This window comes from Neophocaena asiaeorientalis, unplaced genomic scaffold, assembly GCF_003031525.2.
Source record: "Neophocaena asiaeorientalis asiaeorientalis breed wild unplaced genomic scaffold, Neophocaena_asiaeorientalis_V1.1 scaffold43, whole genome shotgun sequence".
Lineage (NCBI taxonomy): Eukaryota > Metazoa > Chordata > Mammalia > Artiodactyla > Phocoenidae > Neophocaena > Neophocaena asiaeorientalis.
In genome coordinates, this window is record NW_020173674.1 from 12705623 (window position 1) to 12722813 (window position 17191).

At 40.8% G+C, this 17191-nt stretch overlaps 1 protein-coding gene across 10 annotated transcripts in view; it reads left to right on the top strand.

Annotated features, from left to right (window-relative positions):
- Positions 1-17191, top strand: part of CELF1 (CUGBP Elav-like family member 1) — a 71068-nt gene that overhangs the window by 28192 nt on the left and 25685 nt on the right. For 6 of the 10 annotated variants that reach the window (XM_024748677.1, XM_024748674.1, XM_024748678.1 and 3 more), the window contains exons 2-4: positions 7763-7803; positions 11694-11760; positions 13018-13169. The exons of 1 other annotated variant lie outside the window; for it this stretch is intronic. In XM_024748677.1, coding sequence (XP_024604445.1) covers positions 13099-13169 — 71 coding nt within the window. In that variant the 5' untranslated portion in view covers positions 7763-7803; positions 11694-11760; positions 13018-13098. Of the gene's footprint in view, positions 1-7762; positions 7804-11693; positions 11761-13017; positions 13170-17191 lie in introns of those variants that run through there. 3 more of the 10 variants (XM_024748680.1, XM_024748679.1, XM_024748682.1) reach the window with 3 other exon arrangements.

Sequence of the window (17191 nt, forward strand, 5' to 3'; positions counted from 1 at the left end):
TCCAAGTACTTGTTATGCCTAAAGTTTAATAATCACCTCAGAAAAATAAAAGCAAACTAATATTTTGAGTTCCCCTCCAAAAAAGCATTTTACAGACTGGCTTATTTTACCAAATAGAGTGCTGTGACTCCAGAAAGTAAAAATCTTACTGGCTGCTTATGGAACCTGGGTCACTTAGTCCGCTATCTTCACTTTAGTTCCCTCATCTGGAAAATGGGAATGAAAATGCTGAAGAATCTCCTTTGAGCACTCAGGAGAATAAAGTCATTTCCAGAAGGTTATGTATTATAGAAATGACTCTTCAGAGACATCAAGATTATAAGGTAATTTAAAAAGTAACTCTGACAGTGTTTTAGAAAAAAAAATTAGTCACATTCTGCCTACATGGTACTAACATATGGTGCAGCCCTGATGAGCTGCACAAGTGGGCTGAAATCAAAATGCATTTGGAGAGAGGAGCAGTAGTGACTCACTAGATGAGACAGATTTGGCCTTATGGCCGGGCAGTGAAACTAAGGCGGAACTGGTGGTCTTTGAACATGCCAACTTTCAGCAAATGATACATGAATATTATGGGAAATTGGAATGACTGAGCCTTTGGGTGCGGATTAGGTGCTTTGTCAGTGTCTCAATCCTTGTAGCCCTCCTCTGTATCTTTAGAACCCCCACTTCTTTCACACAGTGGGGAACCTTTGCTGCCTCTGACTTCTGTGCATGGTTCCCTGTGTCTTTGGGAGGTAGAAGCTGCTAGGCAAATATTTAACACTGATATGCCTGGAACATTGGGTTCAAACTAGAAAGATACATAGGACAGTTAGCAGTTCTTCCCAGAGAAAGCTGCACATTAGCTTAGCTACCATATGTAAATTGCTGCTGCTACATCCAGCAATTTTGTTGCCCAGGGCTGACAGTGCTGCCAAGGAAACAGGAGGAGCTAAAGACAGAATGAGATTCCTACTCCCCTCCCCCTGCAATAGAGAGCTGTATGGGGAGGAGAGAGGGAATACTTAATGGGGATTTGAGAATTACTTGGAGAGTATAGGCATTTTGGGAGGAAGTAGGAAAAGAGATTTTTTTAAATGTATTTTGCATTCCCTGTCTGCCTCACCTGAGCACCTCCAAAATGGAATGCCTCTTAGGTGAGATGAACTCTTGTTTAGCTGTGTACATAGTCGTATGGAAAGATCATATAACTAAACAGGAGATAAGATGGCAGATCAGGGAAAGGAAGAAGAACAAAGTCCAACTCACCACCGTTCAACTTTGTGAACCACTTTTTGTAGCAGTTTTAGAGGATTTAATAATTATGTTGGGGCTTCCCTGGTGGTGCAGTGGTTAAGAATCCGCCTGCCAATGCAGGGGACACAGGTTAGATCCCTGGTCCGGGAAGATCCCACATGCTACGGAGTAACTAAGCCCGTGCGCCACAAGTACTGAGCCTGCTCTCTAGAGCCTGCGAGCCACAACTTCTGAAGCGCGCGTGCCTAGAGCCCGTGCTCCACAAGAGAAGCCACCGCAGTGAGAAGCCCGCGCACTGCAATGAAGAGTAGCCCCTGCTCGTCGCAACTAGAGAAAGCCCACGCGCAGCCACGAAGACCCAACTCAGCCAAAAATAAAAATAAATAAAATTAATTTTTTTAAAAATGAAGAAAAAAAAGAGATGGTGGCTTTGTCAGATAGGTGTTATATTTATTGTTTGTGATATACAGATGAGGAAGATATTGGCAAAGTCAGGCTTTATGCCAATTCTGACTCTTGATTCTTTTTTTAAATAGATTTATTTGTTTTATTTATTTATTTTTGACTGCTTTGGGTCTTTGTTGCTGCATGCGGGCTTTGTCTAGTTGCCGCGAGTGGGGGGCTACTACTCTTTGCAGTGTGAGGGCTTCTCACTGCAGTGGCTTCTCTTGTTGTGGAGCATGGGCTCTAGGCGTGTGGGCTTCAGTAGTTGTGGCATGCGGGCTCAGTAGTTGTGGCTTGCACAACTAGCCACAACTGTGGCTCTAGAGCACATGGGCTTAGTTGCTCCATGGCGTGTGGGATCTTCCCAGACCAGGGCTTGAACCCGTGTCCCTTGCATTGGCAGGCGGCTTCTTAACCACTGCGCCACCAGGGAAGCCCCCTGACTCTTGATTCTTAAATATGGGCTGCTCACAAGAAAAATGTTTATAATTGTCACATGAAGAAAGTGTTGCCATTTTGCATAACAGTGTTAACACTACTGAACTGTACACTCAAAAATGGTTAGATAGTAAACTTTTCTCTTTTTTTTGGCTGCACTGTGTGCAGCTTGTGGGATCTTAGTTTCCTGATCAGGGATCGAACCCATGTCCCCTGCATTGGAAGTGTGGAGTCTTACCCACTGGACCGCCGGGGAAGTTCCTGTGTATTTTTTACCACAATTTTTTTTTTAAAGCTGGGGAAAAATTGTTGCCTCTAAAGAGAGGATGAGCATACTGGCCAGTGGCGAAGGAGATGAGGTTGAGATCTGTTTATAATCTTCTCTCCTAGGGTCAGGGAGCGAACACACGTAGATGACTCAGTCAGTAAAGAATCAGAAGCCCCAAACTTAAGTGTGAATCATGGAAATAGTAGCCACAGAGCAAGTGTCGGAAGGGCGGGGGGAACGGTTTTTATATACCCCACAGAGGAAGTGTCACGTTTTATCCCTGCTGACCAAGACAAATCAGAGCTAAGCCTGATGTACAGGACTCAGGCTGTTTAACATGGAACAGTTTACTACTGTGGAAGGAGATGCTCTGGGAATGATAAGAATAGAAGGGCATTTACTGTGTGTTTCAGTGTATCTGTATAATCCACCTAATCACCCCCATTTTACAGATGAGCAGAACAGTTAGTGGTTAGTTTTTCAGTCTTGAGTCCACCTATTTGTTGCTGAATACTTTTACACATTTCATTTGATGCTCTAGTCTTTGAGCAGATTCTACTCACTATTAGTTGTGATGTGTGTGCCCAGGATCCTGAATTAGAATCTGGTGGCAACTGCCATTCACTGGCTGCAGGTTCCTAGGGAAAACAGGTAGAGTGGCTAATCCAGACAAACTCAACTGGATTTAGCACTAATCCCTGGTGGAGTTCTGCATCATGAAGAGCTTGGCTAGCTAGGATAGCTTTCAAAGTTGATCCTTTTATCTGGTTATTTGGCTTTCTAGGGTATGGGGGTGGGAGGGCATGCAGTTTTCCAAAGCAGTAAGCCCAACCTTCTTATTGAGCCAGCCGTATATAACCGGAGGAAAGAGAAAGAAGTGAGGGCGTTGCAAACAGTCTAAAAGGTAAACATTTTTTAAAAGCACGATTTTCCTAAGTCATTCCTATTATTTGTCTTCTCTTCCAGTTAGAGATTTGTACAGTGGCTTGAGTGTATTCTGGGCATCCATTTGGTTCCTTTTGAGATAATGTGTATAGTTAAGTCCCTCTTTTACAGGTGAGGAAATTGACACTTAAGAGATGTTAATGAACTTGATCAGAGTCACACATCTACTGAGTAACAGCAGGAAGTTTTCACTACCTTTAATCAGATCTCTCTCAGGACAGTTGAGACTTTGGACATTTACCTACTTAACAAGATTTGCCTAAGAAAAAAGGTCAGATTCAACTTTATGGCGCTCAGCATTTCAAACGGTCTTTTCTGTGGTTTGTGTGCATGATCTTCCTTATAGATAGTTTTTAACCTGATGTTCTACAGGACCCAGACTGTTCATTGTAGAGCAACTTATTACAGTGGAAGGAGATGCTCTGGGAAAGATGCGGCTAGGAGAAGGGAGTTTACTGTGAGCTTCAGTGTATCTGTCAGGCTTTCAACCAAGGTTCCAACTGCCTGGCATTATGTTCATTCCATCCAACCCCTTCATTGCCTGGATTCATGTGATCTTGAGAGTTACTTCATTGTGTCTTTTCTCGTCTGTAAATGGAGATAGAATAGGTAGGAGCATTAAATGTAAAGGACTGAAAACACTGCATGGCGTACAGTACTCAAAACATGTTAGCTTTTATAATTGTAGCCACTTGTAAATGACTGGACATTTCTCCCTACTTTCTGGTGATAAGGTGTGCAGATTTTAAATACCATATACCATCAATTTGAGGATGCATGCATTTATTACCATTGATGGTATCTTAAATTCCTTGATTTGTGATAACCTGTTAGATTCGAAGAGAAAAATCTGTGCAAAAAACTATTCATCTCAAAGCTGGATATAAAATCAGTGAATTGTCTATTGTTTTAAATTATCCAGGCCTGTTTTCAAATTTCCCAGGAGACCTATGGTTACCCTGAGGGCCAGGAGAGGCAAACAGGTAGGATCTGCCTTGCCCCCCTCTATCTTCAACCTGAACAGCTTCACCTTTATGTTTATGGGAAAAACACTGCATTTAAAAACATTTCAAAAACCTCTCATCTGGATAGTTCAGTTCTTCTTTAGCTCCCTGCTTTATTTATATCCAGGTATTGTTGAGAACACTTACTAACAATTGTTAGTAAGTTAGTGAGTCATGTTCATGAGGCTAGGGTCATGGGTTCAGGCCTTATGTAGGTCACTGAGAATTACTGTGCCTGTTACCAGCCTCTGTATCTGGAGTTTGGTTCAGTGCATACTATGTAAGAGCTGTTGATGGTGACTGAGTCAGTGACCATTTATCTTACTGTAAAGGACTGTGTTTTGTTATTTACTCAAGATACAGGCCAGCAGAAAACTCTGAAAAATAAGAAAGGTTCATTAACTTGCCTACACTGGCTGCCCGTGCGCAGCCAGACTTGCCTACACTAAGGGAGGTGTGTAGGAGATCTGAGACCTTTCCTATCAGCCCTGAGAGATGATACCGTTCATTCACTCTTGCATCCTTGAAACATGTAAGTTCCAGGATATATTCCAAAACCAAATATAAATTATTTCCAGATTATTTATTGTGGGATAGGTACTTTGCCTTTCAGAGTCCCCTGTACCACTCACTTGCCAAGTACAATTTTAATACATCATGGCAGGTCATGTTTGGAACATCTAAACATATCACGAGCAGACAGTCCTCCTTGTTTCCCTCCATCCTTGTCTGTTGCGTTGGTCCCCACCCCACCTAACTTTTTGGTGCTCCTTCCGCCCCCTAACTCTTTTCACCCCTCTTTGGAACCACCCTTATGCCTCCACACATAGTGATTAAGAACATGAAGGTAAGATTAATAGAAATAGACTCTGTGGAGCTCCAGGGAAGTACAGGACAAAGGTAGTTCAGGCTTCCTCACAGATCTTAATGCATTTAGTTTGGTTCCCCACAGAAATGAAAGATGTAAAAAACTCAAACCTGAAGCTTTTAGTTTCCATTTAGCTTTCCTCTCTCCCCAAAGCATTTCTGTTTTCTTACAGACAAGGCAACAAAATTGTAGGAAAATTAAAACTGGAATGACAAAGCTTTTAAAGAAAATACATGGAACTTCCCTGGTGGCGCAGTGGTTGAGAGTCTGCCTGCCAATGCAGGGGACATGGGTTTGAGCCCTGGTCCGGGAAGATCCCACATGCCGCGGAGCAACTAAGCCTGTGCGCCAGAACTCCTGAGCCTGCGTTCTGGAGCCTGTGCTCCGCAGCAAGAGAAGCCACTGCAATGAGAAGCCTGTGCACTGCAATGAAGAATAGCCCCTGCTCACCGCAACTAGAGAAAAGCCCGTGCGCAGCCAGAAAGACCCAGTGCGGCCAAAAATAAAATAAATAAATTTTAAAAAACAATAACACCATTCACTTAAAAAAAAGAAAAAGAATCCTCCTTCCAATTCAGGGGACGCGAGTTCGATCTCTGGTCGAGGAACTAAGATCCCACATGCTTCAGGGCAACTAAGCCTGCATGCCCACCAACTACTGAGCCCGCGTGCCTCAATGAAAGATCCCGCATGCCGCAACTAAGACCCGATGCAGCTAAAAAAACTAAATTAAATTTTTTAAAAAAGAAAATACCTTCTTGTGTTGTGTACTAGTCTTCCCACTGTCCTCCTGCAAGTTGACTAGGGCCTGTGTGGAGGAAGATGGTGTGTGCTTTCTTTGTGTGCTTAAGTTTTCTTTAAAACGTCTTCCGGTGACTTAGTAGGATGATTAATATCCTACTTATGTGTTTGTTTTTTAAATAAATAATTCACTTTCCTTTTTCTCTTGGCTGTGCAACTAAGGTTGTTCCTTAGCCCCCTATATATAGGGCTGCTATGTTCTGTGGGACCTAGATGTGTGTCCTTCATACTTTTAATATAATGGCCCTTCTTAACAACCCCAGGCCTCCCTTTTGCTCTTTGTATCCTGGAGATTCCCCAGCTAGCATGCAGTATGAGTCTGGTCTCACACTAGCAGTTTTCTCAACTGTTCCATGCAACATATTGGGAAACGTGACTCCTTGGTCTTTTATTTACCCTTTATATCTTCCAGAATAAAACTAACAAGTAGACATTTAACTTGTTCTCTACCCTCCAAGGTAACAACTACTTCAGAGCCCTCTCAAGACACACTGGCTCAATAAAAGTTTATACTGCCTGGATGGTCACATTTCTCAAGAGAGATAGACCATGGGCTCTGGAGTTAGAATCCCTCATGTAGATTATTTTAGCATCTAAATTCTTAGAGTAATCCCCACCTTAAATGGTTATAATGATACAGGATTGAATGAGGTGTTGTGGACTTAGAAAATGTAAGTTCCTTTCCACTTAATAACTTGATGATGTAGGCAGGTCCAAGAAAGTGCTTTTAGAATTTTTTTTTTGTTAGTGTAGACTTTGCATTAAAATGGTTGGGAGCGTCATTACTTCATTAGCAAAATTGAAGACCAGTTAGGTCCATATGAAAAGTCAGATTAAGTACTCAAGCACCCATTTTATGTCAGTCAAGTTATGTCTTTGTGTTCACGGAGGGTGAGGGTAGGTAGAGTGTAGTGTCTCACAGTGAGTTCTGGTTCTAGCTTTGTCTTTGAGAATTCTTACACTTTCTAGAGTAGACTTGGTGACTTTCAGCAGTTCTCTGTAGCCAGGGCCAGGCAGAAAGTACAGTTGGCAGGAGTTGTAGATGGAAGTTTGTAGGAATTTGGGCAGCTTGTATAGAATCAATCTTGCAAGATTGTTCAATAATGTTTAAAAATGAAACAAACTGGTTTTGTGGTTCCTCTGTTTGCTTTTACCTTCAATTAACTTCCCCATCTTCCGATTTTTTGTTGGTTTCAGTGGTTCACCACTGTCCTGGGGCCACCAATATGCATTTACAAGGCAGGAACTTGGGGTTGCCTTTGAAGAGCTTTATGCCTGGCACCAGCCTATTCAGGAAGGTTGGTTTGGGGAAATATCATGGCCTCTTTACATTAACAATATGATCGTTAATTGCTGAAAGGATTATACAACCTTTAGCTTTACTGTAGTTTCCCACCCAAAAGCAGATGCTAAAAAAATGATTGTTTTGGTGACCTAGCTGTGCTACAGTTCAACTTCATAAATCCTAGTCAATGTTTTGCTGTTTGTTGTGACATTTTGTGGTAAGCCGCTTCTTAAGCCTTTTAGTACTTTAGTTCTCCATTTTTAAGTTGATGGTGTTCTTAAATTAACTTTGAGATGTGAAATGTAATTTATCGTTAAGGTATTGTATACTTTAAAAATGGGAGAGGGAGAGTTTGTTTTTTATCTTCAGTCTTGGTGATAAAGGGGCTTTTCCTTGGAAAGAAGCTACATATCTGGAATTATGAGAAGTATAGGCATGGCCCACTTATTTTTCTTTCCTTGGTTTTTTAGAGTGAAGACAGTAGTCCAGAGAGGGAGGTGGAAAGCTACAGGTATGGGCTAACTGCTGGATGGGTGTGCTCTGTGGTTTTCTTTTTAACCTTCTTGCATGAGGCCTGTTTTGCAGAAGTGAAAAAATTGCCTTCAGAAAGGTGATGGCTTTTTTCCTACATTATGGGATAAATTTCCTGTTCCTAGGAAGCTAGATTTTTTTTTTTCTCTCTTTTTGAACTCTTTCTCCTTAGCTGTTTCCCAAGGCAGGCTTATCTCCCATTTGAACTAGCTGCTGCCTAGTTCTAACAGCTGGGGCTGGGCAGAGGGTGGAGAAGGAGAGGGGAGAGGGGAGGGAGGGTATGTATGTGTATGTATGTACATCTACACACAGCAGCTGCCCAGCTAGCTTTCTTTCCCCTTTGCACTTCATAGCTGGAAGATCCCAAGTAAACAAGAACAAGGATGAGGACAGACGTAGTGGATTTCACACAGATAATATTACCCTCCTGGAACCAGAAGTTGTTCAACATACTGATTTTTATTTATTTATTTATTTTGCAGTACGCGGGCCTCTCACTGCTGTGGCCTTTCCCGTTGCGGAGCACAGGCTCCGGACGCGCAGGCTCAGTGGCCATGGCTCACGGGCCCAGCCGGTCTGTGGCTCGTGGGATCCTTCCGGACCGGGGCACGAACCCGTGTCCCCTGCATCGGCAGGCAGACTCTCAACCACTGTGCCACCAGGGAAGCCCAACATACTGATTTTTAAATCAGCACTGGGGCCTAAATAAAGCTTAAGCTTACACTATATTGTTATCAACTAACAATTACACTTAAGTTCCAGAACTAGTTTGGGACCTGAAAATATGACCTGATTTGAATGGTGGTCACAATTTGACAGGACAGTTTATTTGGTCAAGGTTAGTTAGTCCCAGAAACTCCAAGGAAGGCTCTGAGCTTAACACTTTTGCTGAGAGCACTAAGCATGGAAGAATGTCTTTCTGCTAGTCCTTTGACACTGACTGGGGAGAAGATAGTAGTGATTAAGGATAGGGAGAGGAAATGGAAAACTTAGATTCAAAAAAGGTAAATTTTCTTCCCTTCAACCTTGTTCTATCTTCTCATACACCATATATGATAATTTTACAGGCAAACCAACTTGCACACAACAATTACTAAACTTAGTGCTTTTTGTCTTACAGTGGTTTTAGATTTGGAATGGAAGTTTTTTTGTTTAAAACTGGAAACTTTATCCAGAGAAGATATGCTTTACAATTCTTGGAGGTATCTTAACAACCTAGAATGAAACTCCTGTCACAGAATTTGGATGCATTTGCTCACAATCTGGAAATAACATAAGCCCTAGGGAAGGAGGAAGGGGGCTTTCTGCCCACATCCTATCAGCAGGCCTTAATTACTAGAAGTGGTTGAGCCTAGCCAGCAGGGCACACAAGACCAAAAAGCAAAAAATGCAGGCGGGAGGCCCAGGAACAAAATCCAACTCGCAGAGATCCTTGGTGGGCACCAGTGTTGAAAAATTTTTAATTTATTGCCAGGTTTTAAACATGGGGGGATTTCAAATAGAAATGGAACTTTTTTTTTTTTAAATAATAATTCTATTCCTTCTTTTCTTTAAAACCCTCTCCCCCCTTTTCAGGAATTTTTTCATTGTCTAGATTCTCATGGAAACTCAACAAAGATTTTTTGTTTTGTTTTAAATTATATTTAACTGTCACATTTTTGCAAAAAGTCTCCCACAAAGTGAGATGTCACAGAGATAATTAACAATTTAGGTCAGTATATTTTTGCATATGCAAGATACTAGCTTGGGAGTTTTAGGAGACCCAGTAATTACATTAGAAGTACTAAATTTTGGAAATGAAATTCAAGTCCATAAAGGTTTTAGGCTAAATTTTAAGTTATTCTGGTTGGTTATTTTCAAGTGGTATCAATTGGTTGCTTCTTTTCTACATCCCTTATGTACCATTTAACTGCCAGAAGCTCGGGGGTGGAGGGGGGAAGCCAGTCGACTTAACTGTCTTAGGTTATGACTTTTCCCTAGGTTTTTGTACTTTTCCTTAAATAGACTAATGGTGGGGATTTTTAATGACATAGGCTCTCTTTTATAATTTAGTAGTAGGCTCTAATTTCCTCTATGCTCATATAACCAGACTTCACATTTTTGCCCTTTAAAACACATTTAGATTATTGAGATGGAAGTATAAAATCCCTTCACCTGTCGCTGAATTCCCTGGTTACATCAATCAAGATAGACAGCCTGTCGTTCGCACGTACCACCTGGGCTTTTTTGCTCACCTATGCTTTACTTTGCTCTTTCACTCTTAACAAAACAAATGCTGTGATTTCTAGCATTTCTCTCTTCTAATCCAGTTTTTAAACTGTTTATTCCCTTCTGATATTCTTTTTTTTTTTTTTGGAATTTTTGTATTTTATTTTTTATACAGCAGGTTCTTATTAGTTATCTATTTTATACATATTAGCGTATATATGTATACACTATGTATATGTATGTATATATGTATACTCAATCTCCCAATTCATCCCACCCCTTCTGATATTCTAAATGCAGGGTGTGCTATTCGTTTGAGGGTTTCCCTTGTCCTCTGATCATTTTTAATGATTTGGGTTATTAATGTTACAGCAGGCTGACTGCTCCTATCCTCACACAATTAGACTTTAAATTGTTTCCCTTAGAACAAAGTAGAGAGTATTCGAGGCAAAGAAAACTGAGACAGCCAACCAGGGACAGAAGAGAAAACCATGACTGTAAATTCACAGACATGTGGTAAAAAGAGACTGAGGGAAAGTTAAGGTCTTCTTTTGCAGTGGACCCTGGGTTATAAGCCTGGAATGGTTTCTGAGCAAGAAATTTTAAAAAACAACTACTTATGGACAGTTTTCTGTGAATAACTTTTTAATTTCCGCCTAACAGCTGCATTTTTGTATTTCCATAATTGTTTTTTTTATCATCACTTAACTTTGTAACCCTTTTCTAAAATTGAGTGACTTGTGATTAATTTCTGTTCTTTCTTTTCACACAAGCATGTTGAATTTAATTATACTGAAATCATTCTCGTGACCTGCCTAAAGAGAATCACCCTCCCTCATGTAATAACATTTCCATCTTGTAGGTTTTAAAAACAGTGCAGCCTTATAAATCGTAAAATGAATTTTAAAACATTACAACTTTGGCTTGGTAAAGATTACTGTAAGGAGTGCACATCTTTCCTACACTGAGCAGTGCTCTTTTGTTATAGATGTGATTCTGATTAAAATAGAGATGTAATTAGTAGTCATGTATTTCTAGTGAATAATAAAAGCATAACAACCAGTGGCCTTCCTGAAAACTTGATTCCTTTTTAAAGGAATCCTTGAACTAAAAAATCTAATTTGGTTGTTAACTGGCCTCACAAAGTTGCTCCTTAGTCTAGGTAGTTTTCTATAGGAAGAGGCTTCTGATCAACTCCAGTGTACTTAGAAACAAGGACTAGCCTAACCAGTAACTCAGCCAGCCCCAGCTTGGGTTAACTTCTTCTTTTTGTCTGGCAATCAGGGCTTGGTGAACTGTGTGTACTGTGTGCCAGTTGCAGTCTCCTCTCACTTGCTGCCTGTTTTTGCTTCCTCTTTTAATAGGGTGGAAGAGAGCTCCTGTCACTTCTGTCTCTATAAAGTAGTAGATCAAATGGGCAGGGTCTCTGAAAAAAACAGAAAAGCAGCTATCTGCTATTTTAGTTCTAAATTTTGCGTGGTTATGTCTGGATATTGGACAGAAGATACAGTTTCTACCTTCCTCAGTCAGATGCAGACAGGTGTCAGCCATCGTTACACAGACTAGAACATTTAGGCCTGTGCCATGACATTACTGCCTTTCATTATTTTTTGTTAACGTCATTCTGTATGTTTAGGAGTTCATCTGTTTACCTCTTTACAGGCTGAACATAACTTCTTTTTTTCAAAGTTCCCTGTATTGTGAACTGAGCTTGAGTGAAGTCTTTGAGGTAAGGCAACCCTAATGATAAAAATGGAAAGAAGGCCTGTGAAATTTGGGAGCCTTCAGAGATACAGTTTTGGAGTCACTGCCTAAATATTGAAATGCCACCATTTGTTGTTTGGAGGGATGTGGAGCTAAATTGAGAATGGGAGTACCACATCTGCCTTGACTGCTAAATATATCCATCTCTGCTGCTCACCCATAATAGAATTTTTATGTGCACATTCATTAATCTTGGTTTTAGGAACAGTTTAAAAGAGGGCAGCCACTGAAGAGACTTAGTCTACATTCCTGTTTCCTTCCTTTAAGTGTTTGAGTATTTGTCCCTGGTAGGCCCCAGTTCTTTTTCATTATTATCACTGTGGTGGCTTTTGTTTAGTTTTCTTTTGTTTTTTGTTTCTCTAGAAAGGTCAAACTACTGAAAAAAGTGTTCCTTAGTACTTTATCAAGAGGCAGAATATACTATTCCATTTTTATTTTTCACTTTTTAAATTTTCTGGCAAATTAAGATTCAGAATTAGTAAAGAAGTTTTGCCCTGTGCTACCTAAATGAATGTCAGTGAAACAGCAATTTTTAAAATTTTCACTGTGATGAGGAACCATTAGGTAGCATACTTTGCTCTCAAGACCATCAAGAAAGCAAGGCTGGTCCAGTGCAGGTAGTAGTATAAGAGCAGTTTGTTTCTGGTGGCCGGTTCTTCAGCCAGCTTACCTCTGGCCTGCTTCTGATAGATGGTCTGAACCATTAAATGACTCTTCTGAGGTTAGTTTGGAACCCAAATAGTGCGTTCGTTGCTGTCTTTGGCACGTGGAAAATAAGTTCAAACCAAGGCTAACAACCCAGTTCTTTCTAAAAACATTTTCAGACCACATGAAGTGAACTTTTTTTTTTTTTCCCCTTTTCTTTTGCTTCAGGTAGTTTCAGGCTTTGGGGGTCCTCAAAAACTGATTCTCAGGGAGGAGTTTGGAAGATGTGAAACAAGCTTGTGTTTCTTCTGCTCTGTTAGCCACTGCTATCTTCATGGATCTGACACTATTTATCTGACAGTGCACTTAGTACTGCTTCGCCAGGGAAAATCACACAAAACAAGCCTGGCGCATCAGCACTTTCATTGTGTGCTGGGCTGAGCCTCCCTTCACATGGTCACATCCCCCTTTTAATCCAATACTCCCTTCCCCTTCCCCAGTCCTGCCTGTTTCTGTGGCACTTATTGCTGGTTTCCCTGAGCTCCTGTTTCCACTTTGTGTTTTTTGTGGGGCCCAGGAAGCTAAAGCTGTGTGTATTTGTGGATCAGACAAGTGCAGCAAGTTAATAACATTGGCTTCTGAAGGGGAGAGTGAGGTGATGGCTGCGTTTAAGTTGGATTTCCTTCCAGAAATGATGGTGGATCATTGCTCTTTGAATTCCAGTCCCGTGTAAGTATTTTTGTTGTCTCATTTTTATCATAAGTAGAGGAACTGGGCTGTTTCCCTTGTTATTTGATAAAACTGGTCCCTTTCCTTAAAAGAGGGAAGAAAAAATTGGGTGAGGAAGCCAAAGTCCACATTATTGTTATTTTCTGTTGTAGTCTGATTCTCTCTCATTACTGCTGATTTCCTCTAGCTGTAAAAGTTTTGTACATAAGGATGCATTTGATATATGACCAGCAACACCAGCTCAAGTGTGCTGGCTCCAGTCCCTTTAAGCTGTAGTTTTCCCATCTGATAGATTCCAAGGTATTTTTTTAAACCATAGTTTTATTACTTTGGGTTGGGTATACAACTTCAGATAATCTTTTGGAAAGCTATTTATTTGTATGTTTGTTTATTTTTAATGGTCAAATTCTTAGACTCCTATCACAGAGGACTGGTAGCTAGGGTGTATTTAGTAGTATATACAGAACGCTGTATTGACATGTAAATTAGTCCTGAACCTTGATTTCCACACCCCTCAATCTAATTGAAAATGCAACACAATACATGATTCTGGGGACATCAGATGTACCCCCCCCAAAGGGGGACAGACTGGATTAATCTTGATTGGGAATTTGCCTTAATAAATTTTGAATGTGGAAATGAGAAACCTAATCAGTTTGCAGTACTACTGTTCAAGAAGTGACACTGCCATTGTATGCAGCTAAAACGCCAACCTGGCTCTGAGTTATACCTATAGGGGGCCCGAATCACGGGCTTTGTAGAAAAGAACACACTTCTAACTCTTGATTTCAGTTTCTTTAACCAGGCTTCATAGTACCTTGGAACCTAAGTAAAAGAGCCTTAGGTTATTCAAAGCCAAGAATATTAAATGGTAGACTACTCCCTAGATAACAGTAGTGCAAGTCTTTGAGATTAGGCCTCCATGTGCAAATCACTCTGCGCTGGGATTAGGTGTAACAGGTGTTGTAATAGCAGATTCTCAACAGTTCTTTGTGGAATAGTTTTGGGGCGGTGGGGGGGCTCAAAGTTAGGGGGCTTGCCGATTTGGGATGGATCCTATGCCTTCTCTGTAGTCTCCAAAATAATGGTAATTTAGATGTGTCTTTTTATAAGAGTTCTCTTTACTGCTAAAATAAAACTTTAGCAGTAGATTACAGGTGAAATCACAATGAATCCCATCATAAAGACTTAATACATAATAAAAGTATTCCCATGTACCAGATATATGGTCCCTAGAAATAGGACTTTGTGGCTCAAATTATCTTTCACTGTAACACTTTCTCTCTATGCGTTGCAACTGCCTAGTGTTCAGTCCTTAGATACAGCATTTTTCCTCAGCCTGTTTCTCATCTTTTACAAGGTCGACCTAATTCAGTATCCCATGAAATCTGGATCATGGACCACTGTGTGAAAGTCACCTGGAGTATAAAAATGCAGGTTCTGGATCCATGCGCAGATATTCTCATGCTAGAATGGGCCCAAGAATCTATTTTAACAATGTCCCATGTGGTTTTTGTGTACACTTGAGTTAGAGAACTAATGGACTGAATACAATGCTCATTCTGAGTACAAGTATTCAGGGAGTACACTGTTGTATTATTTTTTCCCAAGAGCTTTTACATTTGTTTTAGTCATCCAGCTTCACAAAAGCTTTGTGAGGTTAATTGGGCATAAACTATTGCCCCTGTTTTACAGATGAGAAACCCAGTTGAGAGAAGCTATACCTGACTTGACTGAGGACAGTTGGTATCAACCTTGGGCCTAAAATGCAAGTTTAATGATAGCCGCTTTATTTTTGCCCCCTAGACCTGGCTGCCTCAGGTGTCACTAAGCAGTTAACCATCAATGCTTCTCATTATTCTAAGTCCTCTGGCCCACTCCCATGGGCACCACACACCCGAACCCCACAGAGTTGGGAAGAAGAAAGTTCTGCAGAATGGTGTATGCTTGCCACCTCTTTCTTGGACTCTCAGCCCTTCTTTTCACTCATACTACTTTAGCAGTAGGCTTGATAATTATTAGTTTTCTCTCTGAAGTGATATTGCCTGGGAATATGATCTAGCAATGTATCTATTCCAAAATTTCTTTACAACAGAGAAAAATTGCTGGAGGAGCTGTGGAAGGGCTGGGAGGACCTGATCCCTAGTTCCCTTTCTTATTTATAATAATAGATATTACAGATACTTATTATTTGTAATAAATAATACTCTTCAGCTTCCACTGGTTCCTTTTACTTTGCTTGCACACTAGGTCATAGGTGTTCTCTAGGGATTGTATCTCAGACCTTTTCCTCTTAGCTTTCCCATTGCTTAAGGGGGCACTGATGTGCTTCTCTGATTCTCAGATCTTTATCTATCCCCCAGATGTCCCTTGAGTTCTATGACTTTATTCTAAATACTGCCCATTGGATACCTCCATGTGGAGGTCTCCCCATGTAAAAACAGTTCCCCAAACTGTCTGTACTAGAATCCAAGAGTGATCAGTAATTTCTTTTCCTCATCTCCTTTATCGATTATCTCCAAGTTGTAGTGAGTCCTGCCGCCCAAATTTCTCAACATTGCGGGAATGGTTCCTAATCTTAGGGTCTGGTTTGTGCAAGAGCCTCCTGATCTGCATATTTCCCCACTTTATTCATCCTCTAGATTATTGCCAGATGTCTTTTAAAAGACAAATCTAATCACCCCTTGTTTAAAAATCTTGGAATAAAGTTCAGGCCTATCAGTATAACATGGAAAGCCATTTCCTGGGTCTCTCCAACCTCTTTATTCTCATCAAATTTCTCTTTCTAATTTTTAAAAAATGTTTTTATACGCCCCCCCCCAACTTTCTCAAGTACTTTTCCTACCTTTCTAATGTTATCTCACTCTTCTGTCCCTTCTGAGTCCTTACCATTTCCTCATCACCCCTTAGACTTTCATACCTCCATGCTACATAGCACTTTTTCCAGCTGCTTACTCCATTCAGCTTAAATCCCGGTGCACACACACCCCCTGCCCCAAATAAGTTAAACCATATTAGCCACTTTTTTCACAGAACTTGTATAAATCTGTTAAAGCATTTGTAGCATATTGTAGTTGTATCCTTCCACTTGTTCAGTGCCATTGTCTACAGGGCCGGTATTGCTCAGTCTGCTTTTATAGCCCCTGTAGTATGTAGTATCTGATACACAGCAGGAGCTTGGGAAGTACAGTTGAATGAATGATAAACCCTGTGAGGTTTTTTTCTTAATAATTGGAGATGATTACTGAGGTAAGATCTTCAGACATTATCTCTCTTCCTCAGGGAAGAAGGCTGAAAACCTTCACAGGCAGATTGTTACTGTTCTGTTGTTGAATGGTGACTTAAAAATATTGATAGCTTTTTCTAGTACCTAACACCTCAACTAACAAGAAGATCTCCCTTTATTCAAATTAAAATTCCTTCCAGCATAGATGCATCTAGTCTTGTTCCCCTAGAGAACATCTGGTAAGTAACTTAGGCCAGTGTTTCTGGGTCCTTTTCATTCTGATGTTCTTCTGTGCTAGTTTTTCCACAGCACATTGTGAGCCAGAGGACCTGGTAGGGGTGGGTGGTGGCTGGAGATTGGGATGCAACAAGTATTTATGCCTGCTGGGGAGGTGGAGGGGTAGGTAAGTATTTGAAATTTTTCTGTTTGTATAATGAGCAAATGGAGGTCAACAAGTAATGAGAAGGGGAGAGGGAAAAAACTGAGTTATTAAAGGTTTTGGAAATGATTTTTAACCAGATGTGGAGGTAGTATTTGCCAACCCGTCTGACTGCAAGGAACAGATACCACTCAAGATAGCATATATGAAAGGGTTTTCTTGTAAGGACACAAGTGGACTGGACTATAATATAATCAGGAACTCTACAGCTGAAAGACCCGGAAACTCCATCTTTTTGACCCAGGGCACACGTTCTGCTCTGTCTGCATGTGCTGCTGCTTCTGTTCTTCATCTACCAGATAATTTTGGTTGCAGCACGGCTTGGCTTTGCCATTGCCCTTCCAGTCTCTCTTGACA